Source organism: Notechis scutatus, chromosome Z (genome assembly GCF_049901735.1).
Source record: "Notechis scutatus isolate UNSWTSFEM ecotype Mainland chromosome Z, rNotScu1.2, whole genome shotgun sequence".
Taxonomy (NCBI): Eukaryota; Metazoa; Chordata; class Lepidosauria; order Squamata; family Elapidae; genus Notechis; species Notechis scutatus.
In genome coordinates, this window is record NC_142025.1 from 45313021 (window position 1) to 45325261 (window position 12241).

Sequence of the window (12241 nt, forward strand, 5' to 3'; positions counted from 1 at the left end):
AGGGAAGAAAAAAACCAAATCCTTTCCCTTCCCTCCCTCATTCGCTGCTTCAAAGTCTTCTTTAGGAACAATGCTGTTCTTTATAATTCAAATTCAAGAGTACCTTGTATTGTTGCTTTTTCAGTTCGACCCGATCAGCCAAAACTTTCTCTTCTTATCTTCCTCCTGCACATTGTTTTCCAGTCAAGTTCTTCTTTGAGGTGGCCATTTCTGACCACCGCTGCAACTCTTTGGGAAAGGGAGTAATGGCTAGCTGGGGAGGAGAGATGCAACTCTCCTCGACCCTGCTGGCAGTCTCCCCCCTCTTCGCCACCTCTACCAGCCACTCGGGGTGCTCCAGCGGCGAGCACAGATCGAAACTGCGCATGATCGCAGATTTCGGTCTCTCGCCGAAGCTCAAACCGGAAGCCTAATGTTGATAAAATTATGCAGCCAACAAATCTTTTTCTCCTTTTTGCTTTCTAGAGAATTGCTATTTTTTTTCCCACCAGCTTCTGGAATTTTTATAATAGTAATCTCGGAGTACATTCACAGTACATCGTTATCCCACTCAAACTACACCATTATGAATCCAAAGCCATACACACTGAACATCCAGGTTATTAAAGAGAATAATAGCTTATTCTCATCTGCTCAAATTTTAGTATTTTTCTTTTTGATAAAACAGAAGAACTTTGAAATTTACTCAGGAACTGTATATACAAATAGCAAATCCATTTTAATTGTAGACCCTGATACAGTGGAAATAGCAGTTCTATGCAAAAAAGGTAGTAACCAGCACATTCAAAAAAATTTAAAATAAAACTTTTAAAAAAAGAGAAAGTACAAATCAGCCCAATTAGCAAAAAGAATTATTGCAGAGAAATGGAGGTGAGGAATGGAGGAAAAAAACAAGTAGATGAAGTAAATGGAATTAACAGAACCTGGAAATTTTTTACTAGAACTTTAAACAGGATTTCCCCATTATACAGATACTCCTCGACTTACAGCAATTGAGCCCAAAATTTCTATTGCTAAGTGAGACATTTGTTGAGTTTTGGCCCATTTTACAGCTTTCTTGACATAGTTGTTAAGTGAATCATTACAGCTGTTAAATTAGTAATACGGTTGTTAAATGAATCAGCTTCTCCATTGAGTTTGCTTGGTCATTAAAAGTGATCACTCAACCTGGGACACTACAACCATCATAAATGTGAGTCAGTTGCCAAGCCTCTGAATTTTGATTATATGACCATAGAGAAGTTACAATGGTCGTAAGTGTGAAAAAGGTCATAAATCACTTTTTCCACTGATGTTGCAACTGTGAATTGTTACTAAACTGTTGTAAGTCAAGGGCTACCTTAATATGTTTTTGCATGGTGGATTTTTATAGTATCATGTAATTTATGAAAAGAAGATCTCAAAAAAGGATACAGGAAGTATTTAATGTTACTCATTCTTTGAAATTATTGGCATAATTTATGACAATCTAGTCAAAGTCATCATGTAGACAATATACATACACCATTGTGTAAGTGTCTGTATACTGAGAATATGAGCATTCCAAAGTATAGCTATGCCTGTGGGAAAAAGCACTTCTTTACTAGTCCTAAATCTCTTGCAGGGAACTTTGGAACATAGGGGAGCATTTTCTTCATTATTCACCATTGGTCAGTGAATATGTACTGTATAATGAATATGTATCAAACAAAATATTGATAGTTAATGCTACCGTGGGCTACCATGTGACAGAATGTGAGGCTTGCCCGGCTTTCAGCTTCAACCAGTAGATCTTTTATGTTCCATGGGTTCCAATCACTCTGTGATAGAGAATATCCTCATTTCCCACAGCAACTACTCAGTATGGAAAATCAGACCTTTTTTGAATGTATAATGCTTTAAAGATTTCTGTTAGATCAGCATTCCTTAATTTCCCATAGATGTGTTGGGAATTCCCAGAATTTGCAGACATAATGAGCATCGGAATGGTGAAAAATGCAGTTGAGTTCTATCTGGAGGATAATTAGGGAAGCTCAGGAGATGAAGTCAGTGAGAGCAATTCAAAGCATAGCTCAAGTTACTTCACTGGAAAATTCAGATGGCACCAACCCTTTTTTTCTTAAATGTAGCATTAAAAGAATTTGTTAGGTTTCACTAACCAAAAAAAAAAAAATGAAACATGTGGTGCCTGAAATTTTCAGCTTCACTTTATGTCCAATGGCTAAACCAGCTCTTATCCAGGCCTTACAGTAAATGAGTTATCAGAAAGCTTGCCTCCAAGTTTGCATACAGAAAAAAATAGATCTGCAGAGGATGCTATAGCCATTACTCTTCACACTGTTCTGACTCATCTAGAACAGCGGGAGGGCTATGTGAGGATGTTTTTTGTGGATTTTAGTTCTGCATTTAACACAATTCTTCCACATAGACTAGTGTCTAAACTTCTGGACCTTGGGCTTTCTAATTCAATCTGCCTTTGGATTATGGATTTCCTGTCTGGCCGCTCAGAGGGTCAGATTAGGTAATCATACCTCTTCAGCCCTTATTCTTAACACTGATATACCACAGGGTTGCGTGTTGAGTCCCTTACTCTATACTCTTTATGTGCATGACTGCATTCCCACTCACACTAGTAATACTATTGCTAAATTTGCAGATGATACAACAGTGGTAGGACTTATCTCCGGGGGGGGATGAGTCTGCCTACCAAGATGAGGTAGACAGGTTGCTTTTGTGGTGTGGAGACAGTAACTTGGTCCTCAACACCAATAAGACCAAGGAGCTTATAGTGGATTATAGAAGGAACAGATCAGACATCCAGCCCTTGCTTAACAATGGAGACCAAGTGGAGCAAGTGGCCAGTTTTAAGTTTCTGGGTTTTACCCTAAAAAAGGACCTGACCTGGGGAGCCCACATTGTAGCCCTGATCAAAAGGGCCCAGCAGAGATTATACTATCTGCGACTTCTCAGAAAACAACTGAATGAAAAACTGCTGGTGACCTTCTACTGCTGCACCAAAGAGAGCATTTTAACATACTGCACCTCTGTATAGTTTGTCAATTGCACAGTGACCAATAGGAAAGCACTCCAGAGGGTTAATGTCATTGCGCAGAAGATCACTGGTTGCCTTCTCCCCTCTTTGGAAGAGCTTTATAGCTCCTGCTGCCTTAAGAAAGCTCAAAACATTCTCAAAGAGCCATCTTATCCTGGGAACCCTTTTTTTGAACTATTACCATCTGGCAGAATAATAAAAACAAGGACAAATAGGCTGAAAAACAGCTTCTATCCCAGGGCAGTAGCACTTTTGAATTCTGCTGTATAGTGCAGTGTTGGTGTGGTGTCGGGGGTTTCCGGTTCAATGTGTGAAGGGTGAAGAATGTGTGTTTGTATGTTCATGGTCATGGTCATGATGTGCACTGAAGATGGTGTTTGATTTCGTTGTACGAGGTGCAATGACAATAAACTAAAGGACATTTAATCTTGATACTCATCTCTTTTAATTTTTTTCTTTGCCTTTTCCTAAAGAAAAGAGCCTTCCACCAAAAAAAAATTAAATTGTTTTTTAAAAGTTATGTTTATATCTACAGCTTTTTAATAAAAGGATTCATTTTTATAAAAGTAATAAATATGCCTTTGCCAAGAACAGGGACAGAGCACACACCTATTTTGTGGGCGGATAGTTACAAAATGACACTTCATTATCCAAATCATGGTTTCCGCTGGTGATTCCCACTTCCAAACTAGACTAGTCTGGTTTATAAATTGACGTTACTCAAAATGAACTCAGGAGCAAAATTCTGTATGCTTCTTCCAATTTAAAGTGAGAGCTTTGTTATTCTACAATTGCAACCCTGGATATATTGTGTTGGGGCAGCATTCATTAATATTGCAAGGAAGCAGGCTTGAAAATCTGTTATGTGGCAATACCCTCCTGTTTTATGATTGGCTTCACAGAGGAACCCCTTTATTATTCTATCACTAATAGAACAAGCAGACTCCACTTCCATATTCTTAAACAAATTCTGCTCATTTTTAGGACATCAGTTTATAGAATTTGATTCAGAACAGCCTGATGTCAAGTTAATTTCACTAATCATGACACTTGCTGTAAAACGTGGTTTCTGCAAGTTGATTAATACACAACAGGATTTGTTGTAACTGGAATTCCTGATTAATCTATAACATGTTCTTACCTGTCCCTACTTATTCAATATGTTTGATTGAAGCTGATTTCTATGTATGCCATCACTGAACGACATAATCATACTGTAATTCTAAGCACCATGAAAAGTTCTATTAAATATATAAGCTGTTGCCTTTGGGGCTGAATGGTAAGAAATCTTCCGGCCTGCAGCAAGTAGCGAAAAAGTTACATCTCTACCACTTTGTGGCCCAACTTTTCTTCCAACTATATTATTAGGTATCCAACTCAGCCCTAATACGCAGTCCATTCTGTTCCCCCTTCCACCCCCACAGGCCTTGCAATTACAATCATTAGTACATTATTTTGAAATGGAAAACACATTAAAATTAAGACTCAAATAAATTAAATTGTTTGTGTGAATACTCTTCCCCTAAAATAAAAAATCCCAGCTCTGCTGATTTTGCATCACTGCCTTCATCAAATATATGGTCCCTCGTTTTTTCTACTAATGTTTGTAAGAGTAATGTTATATTCTAAGTAGTTTATGACCTTGGAGGTTGGTTATATATTAAATGATTCATATAAAGCCTTCACAACCCTCCCCACTATTCAAAAGGCAAAATTGGATCATGGAGATACTTCAACATCTACATTCATCAACACTTGACTCCCAGGTGCCCTTTCCCATTCACTATTCCTGATGTGGATCCAGTAGCAAGCCTAGCCAAGAGCTTTCACTTTCTTTCTGCAGCCTAGCCAGAATCCCCAAGTTGTCTTTACCCACACAGACATTTGTTCGAGATCCAAGCAAAACTATACATTTATTCCAGAATGCTAAGAATATTGCTATTATACAAATATAGTATAAATTCCAAAGTCACAAAATAAAAAAGTACAAACTCAATTTAATAAATATATCTAACCATTTCAGTTCATTCAAAATTGAAGAGGGTGTTTTCTACCTTGAATGTTTGACCCAGCAAACCATACAAACTTAGTATAAATATATTTGTACATAATACCATCTTAAGCCAATTAGAAACAAAAGAATGTGATAAACCTGCTAATGGACTATCAAGGGGCAGATAGGAGGCATTTATATTCCTAAAAAGAAAAAAAGACTACTTTTAACGTATCTTTTTGTATGTCTGCAGTTTTTGAAAACATTGTGTGATTAACAAAAAAGACCAATCAAATAAATTGAGAACCCAGCTTATTCTACTTAACTGAACACAGAAACCCAATTGCTCTCAACCTCTGCTAGAAAGCAATACAATTTTACCTTGAAAGAATGATACTGTGAATGTGTCAGATATTAACATAAAATAACTGTTATGCTATCAGCCATATAGGCCAGAAAAAAATCTATAGGCAAACAAATAATGAAGTGAAAAATTATTTTGATGGCAAAGAAAACTAGAAAAAGTGCAAAAAGAAAAAAAAAGATCCTTTTTAAGGAACAAAGTGTATGGAAATAAACATTATATACACAAAATAAGAGCTAGGAAAATAACTAGTGTCTGGTAATCTATAGATAAGCATTCATTATAAATCTCACTCTCCCTTATCTTCAGGTTTTTGCTCCAAGTAAGAATTACAACTGCTAGAGAAAAGAAATGGAGAACAATTAAGGCACCAGAACAGCAGGCAAGGGATTCAATGCCTATCTCAGGAGCAGGCATTCTGCTCAATGTACATCTTGGATAAGGACACTGCCATAGCTTTGGCCAGCTCCTCATCCCTCCTGCGCTGCACCTGAGTCTTCCTGCACCACTCCTCATATTCTGGATTGGGACATTGATGATCCAGCATAGTATCGTAGTGGCCATTGCTAAGCCAGCTCAACCAAATGCTGGCCCGGCTGGGATCCTCAGGGCCCAGATAGTGGGTCATAGTGGACACAGTGGGGCTCTCGGATCTGCCTCCAGTAGTGAGATGGATATTGACATTCAGCATTTGCCCCATGGCCAAAAGCTCAGGGTAGCCGGCCCAGGCGCCGTCCTGAGCAGCGTTGATGAGGAACTCTCCCACGTCGCCTTCGATGATGGGTGCGAAGTGTTCCAGGTGGTCGGCGATGTAGTGCACCGTCTGTTCGCGAAGGTCTCCGTGCAGCCGCTGGTCCCCATTGATGGCTTTACAGATGGCGCGATACAAACAATTGCCGTCGGGAATGATATGGAAGCGGAAGCGGCCTTTGTGCCGCAGGTACTTGTCTTGCTTCTCCACCTCGGCCAGGTACAGCGCCAGCTTTTCGCTCCGCTCCGTCTGACGCAACTGGCTGGGGCTCACCTCCTCTGCAACTTTCAATGTGGTGGCGGGCTGAGATTCAACTGCAAGTCCCGAGTAGGAACCGGCGGCTGCTGCCGCCGCTTGCAAGGCCTGGCAATGCTCGTTGAAGCGGAGCCCGCGATTGCTCGGCTCCGGCTGCAAGGTTGGCTGGGCGGCGGCCGCGACTTCACCCCCACTGTTCTCCAGCAGCAGCCACGGGTGGGCATTGGGAGCCTCCAGCGGGTCCAGCTTCCCCACCGCTCCGATGGACTCCGAGTGCGGCACCAGTTGGATGGGGACTACTCTCTCCAGCTGCCGGCGGCGGGTCATTTGCGCCGCGGATGCAAAGACCTGCGGCTGCTGCGGCGGCTTTCTCTGGACGGGCCCCGCCGAGGGCAGCAGTTCCAAGCAAGAGAAGGCGGGCATGGTGTTGGCTGCTCCTGCTGTGACGGCACTCACGGTCCCTCCTCCGCCACCTCCAATGTCGCTCTCAATTCCACCCGAGCTTTGTCCAGCGGTCTCCGGCGAAGGAGAGACTTTGAACACGACTCCCGGCCCGCTGGACGCGCCACTTTCCGCCGCCGCCGCTGCTGCCGCCGGATAATGAGTGACGATAGTGCCGTAGAGCTGCATTCTCGGCTCTTTATAGGCTGCTGCGGTGGCGGCGCTCACAGCAACCTTGGAAGGCTGCAGGGGCCGGGCTAGGGAGCAACCACTGCAGCCGCTGCTTTGCCGCCGCCCCTCCGAGTAAGTAGCCAGAAAGAATGAGGCGCACGAGTAAAAATAGCCTCGGGCATCCCCGCCCCACCCGTAGGCGTCGCCGTCCTGAGACCGCTTCCGCCCTCTCCTCAGTTCCTCACGCGGGCGGGGAGGCGGGTCCGCAGAAACAGCGCCCCCTCCCTTCGCCCTCCCGTTTTCCTCGGACCGCGCCGAAGCGGGAATTCCTGCTGCGCCACAGCTCTGGGCGGCTCCTTCCTCCCTTTCGCAGGCCTAGGCCCTCCTGGAAGGTACTGGAGGCCCAGCAGAGGGGGAGCGGCCAGGGAAGGCCGGGCCTTGTTTACTTCCCGCCCTTCAGCACGTTGCGAGACACACGTCGCCAAGGTGGGAGGGGCTTGGCGCGGAGCTGAGCGGTCGCTCCCCGGCCACGTCCCCGTTGGGGCGTTTGACAAGGCTTCCGGCAGAGGTTGATCGAGTTCCCCTCCTGCCCCAGCCGGTTGGCCAAGGACGTTAGTCGCAAAAACGCACACAAGCGCGCGCGGGGGCGGGGGCGCGCGCGGATACACTTGCTTCGCTGTCTCTGGCCGCCTCAGGAGGGGAGGCGAGGGGACAATAGGAATTACTCGCTTTAAGCGTCCCAGGGATTCGCTTTTAACGCCGCGAGGAAGTTGCAGTAAGAGCAAGGAGCGAAGGAAAGAGGAGAGCCCACCGGTGAGTAATAGTCAGGCACGAAGAGTCAGGTGCGGATGGCAACAGAGCTAGGAGCCCGGCTTAAAAGCAGTGAGAAAATGCCTCTGAGCATGTGTCCAATGCCGAAGGAATGCAGGAAGAAATTCTGCCCTTCGGCCGCGTCTCGTGCTATTTTATTTATTTATTTTTAAAGCAGTTCCTACTTAAAAGAAGTGTGAGAGGTAGGCTGGAGAGGGAGAAGCAGTGGTGGGATTCAATTTTTTTTACTAGCGGTTCTGTGGGAGTGACTTGGTGGTCATGGCAGGGGAAGGATACTGTAAAATCTCCAGTCAAGAGGTGGGATTTGCCGGTTCTCCAAACTACTCAAAATGTTTGCTACCTGTTCTCCAGAACTGGTCAGAACCTGCTGAATACCACCTCTGGGGAGAAGCAACTAGTATTGAGTACCCGTTTGAGGGAATTGCAGAATACCAAATAAATTTTCTCCCCAGTTGCTCAGATTTAAAACTTCCATAAGTGCACGTTTTCATCTTTGTGTACTATTTGTGCTTTGACATTGCATTGTTTCGCTGAAACTCTGCTATATCTATTTTTTTGGGGGGGAGAGAGATGGGGAGAAGGGAATAAAAGGAGGATACATCTATATACATTTAAGATGGATACCTAGCCAGTCTAAGTATTGCTTTATAGATTAATCTTGAGGTTTGTTTGTTTTTTAGCAAATTTAGATACTTCATTTAGTTTCATTCAATGTCACAACACTCTACATCTATAGACCCAGAACTAGTGAAATGTTGCGATTCATGCCAGTAGAACTGTACAACACACTAGATGTAACCAAATCTATTCAGATCTATAGGTAAAGATAAAGGTTCCTATGGCATATACATACTAGTTGTTTCCGGCTCTAGGGGGCGGTGTTCCTCTCCGTTACAAAGCCAAAGAGCCAGCACTGTCCTGTGGTCATATGGCCGGCATTCAGGTACTCAGAACACTGTTACCTTCCCACCAAAGTGGTCCCTAATTTTCTACTTGCATTTTTACATGCTTTCGAACTGCTAGATTGGCAGAAGCTGGGACAAGTAACAGGAGCTCACTCCGTTACGCGATACTAGGGATTCAAACTGCCAATCTTTGTGATCGACATGCTCAGCATTTTAGCCACTGAGCCACCACATCCCTCCATACAGAACTATACTAAGATCAAAATGACCAGTATCACAGATTATATCAACCTCTGTCTTGCTATCTACTTTCAAGTTGATAAACAAATATACCAACAAATCAGCAGAACACCCATGCAATCACTACCCTCAGGAGTTGTAACAGAGACTGTAATGCAATGCCTAGAAACTACATATACAACCCATCTGGTATGTACACAACACCTTTGTCATAATAAAAAAGAACAATGTCTTCAAGGAATAACATTCATAAGGAAAAAGAAAGCAATCCTAACTAGCTATCCACATTGACAAAGAAAATGGCATATTTGAAATACAAGTCTTACCAAAAACCAACCAAGTGTTCCACTTCCAAAGTAACAAGCCATCTTCCCCCCAAAGGAGCCATGTATAAACATTCAGATGAGCACAAACACACTGCAGAACACCAGAGAAAAGAGATAAACTGCCTATACAATATAGGAAACATAGGCAATTATACATCACTGAAACCCACAATTTCAAACATCTTAAGTAAACCAAAAGACCCATCAGTCATTAATAGGCACCTACAGATAAAGCATATTACACATGGATTCCAAAGAGACAGTGAAAAAGCTAAAAATAAAACAAAAATGCCAGAACACCTTCCCTGCAATCAACACTTAGATAAACATGGAATATCAGAATTAATATAAGCAATAAACAATACCCTAATCAAAGAACTACCAATCAGACAAGCAATCAAGTAGCCTAACCAAGGAACTATCAAGGTGGAAACAAGTCCTCCACTAACATGGACTGGACAAATAAATATATAAAAACAGGAGCAAACCCCACTCCTTGTTAGCACTGAAGATGCTACCTATAATGTCTAGAATGAAACATTGGCAAACAAGCAGAAAGCACCTAAGATTTCTGAAAATTCAAATAGGTTATATATAGTAGAAGAAAACTAGGGATATGTTGATGGTGAATTATAGCAGGTGTTGCTTTCCTTTGATTTTGCAATTTAGGCTCTTGGTTGAGCAGCAAAGCTAAGGCCATAGTTTATGTTTGTCAATATAATCCGTATTTTCACAACAATATTAATTTGGAGACATTTCTATCTCCCACACAAAAACATGCAGGAAATGTTAATGTGTTTTACATCTATTTTAGGGGTAAATATATCCCAAAACAGAAATATATATCCCTATAATTCCCTGGAAGGTGAACATTTTAGCCCAGTATAGCTGCTTAATATATCTGGTGCTGTGCCTGATCAGATGGAATTATAGGGAATTTGATTGATCTTTTTAGAGTTTAGAAGCTGAGTCATAATAAATACTTTGATGGGAAACTATGATAAGGTATTAATTCTGCAGCTAAGAAGTTGAAAAACAACTCAGAAGAAACCACAGTTGCACATGGAATCATTTAAATATTTCTGTCAAGGAAAATGCCTATCCTTGGCTACGAAATCACCAGTAGTTATCTCCACTTGAAGGACACTTTTTATCTTCCTTTCTGAAAAAAAGAACAAAACATCTAGAAGTTCCTGGCTGAGGGATAAAGTCTGTTTGAAGGACACTTTTTATCTTTTTTTAAAAAAAATCTAGAACTTGCTATGCATAGATATCTTGATTACTTGACAAATTGACTATAAACTCTTACTGCTTTCTTATCTTTTAGAAAGAACCCCTGCTTCAGTGATTATATGGCAGTGAAAGTAAAAAGTTAGATTCCATTGTTAATTATTCATAGCAGGATTAATTGTGTCTTTCTTCATGAATCAAGTTTACAGTTTTTAATAAAGTGATATATAAATGGATATTTAATAATAGTCAAAAATACTGCCACATGTTCTGATTCTGTTGTAACATAAACCAAAAGACAATTATTTTCTTTGCTTATTGACATATTTATACCTCCTAGTTGTCAATTAGAACGATATTGGAATTAATATATTGTCCTTTAACATGCAATTTCTGAACTTTTAGTTCAAAAAGTGAAGTTAAATCTACTATTATCTTATACTGCTTATCATAAAATCCAAGAATTTGAAAGGATCTTGGAATTCTAGTCCAATCCCAAGTACAAATCCTGATATCATTCGTACAAATGGCTGTCCAATGTTTACTTTCAAACCTCTAATGATGGAACATTCCAGGAGGTTCTTCAAATCGATCAAATATCCAAACTGATATTTATTTATTTTTATAAAATAACACTGTGCATTATGTTATTGAAAAATCCCAAAGTTCAATGGAACTCCTCAATAAGAATTAATCAGATTTTAATTTAAGGCATTAATATATATTACAATGCTTCCCCTTCTCAGTCATTGCAGCCAAACACCTTGTAATAATATTCCTAACTTTAAAATTACATTGAAAGCATTTTAATTTTAAACCACATAAATTCTATTTTAAGTCTAGCCCCACTCATTTTCTGAAATGTACATATCTAATATCTCATTCAAAGACTATATATGAAAGTATGTATTTCATATACTAATGATTTGCATATTTTGCTGCAATCTAAAGTTATTTAGGTGTGATAGGAATGAAACACAGAATTTTTAGTCCATGGGACCATAGGAATTCTGGCAATCCCAGAATAATTGCTGCTATCATTGCTATTACTGGGCCAATAAACCTCCTTTCCAACTGCAGCCAGCCTCACATTTTTCCTCTTTCTGCATTTCTCTCCTGGCTTGGAATAAGACACAGACCAGATTTAACTTCCAACATAAAACATGCAAGACATTAAAAAAATGCACTGAGAAAGAAAACAAATATAACACCTATAAACATATTATCCCCCATACTGATACATTATTACACAATTAATTTCTCACCCTCTGCAAAACAAGCCCAAAAGATTTTAAACAACCAAATCCATTTGCAAATTGCTAACCTATCATCTATATACAATATTGATGACAAAATAATTAACAGCAAGAACAATAATAATAAAGACAAGATGTACTCCTATGTTAACAAACTATTATTGTGAATAACTCTTAGAAAATTTTCCATGACATCTTATCTATCCCAAGACATCCCAAAGATTAAGTTATTTGTCCTGGATCAAATATCCATGTCTGTTTCTTAATGCCATTTCTTATTAATTACTCTTTAATTAAATATAATAAGTTCAAAGTTGGTCTATCTTCCCAAAAAAGTCCAGTTAAAATTGATTACCGATTAAGTGTGATAAATCCATTCCTTCATCTCCTTCGATCATCCTGAGGAAAGCTAATTTACTTTTCCATTCAGTGTAATTCTGCTGTTGT

At 40.7% G+C, this 12241-nt stretch overlaps 2 protein-coding genes across 2 annotated transcripts in view; one reads left to right on the forward strand and one right to left on the reverse strand.

Moving 5' to 3' along the window:
* Window positions 1-4925: 4925 nt before the first annotated feature.
* OTUD1 (OTU deubiquitinase 1) lies at window positions 4926-7445 on the reverse strand. Its single transcript, XM_026675698.2, has one exon. It carries the CDS (start codon window positions 7022-7024, stop codon window positions 5792-5794), a length of 1233 nt encoding a protein of 410 aa, XP_026531483.1. The 5' UTR covers window positions 7025-7445; the 3' UTR covers window positions 4926-5791.
* Window positions 7446-7495: 50 nt separating this feature from the next.
* The window catches only part of CZH10orf67 (chromosome Z C10orf67 homolog), a 109119-nt gene continuing 104373 nt past the window's right edge, over window positions 7496-12241 (forward strand). The window contains exon 1 of the mRNA XM_087947187.1: window positions 7496-7848. The gene's annotated coding sequence lies outside the window, so the exon portion shown is untranslated. The remainder of the gene's footprint in view (window positions 7849-12241) is intronic.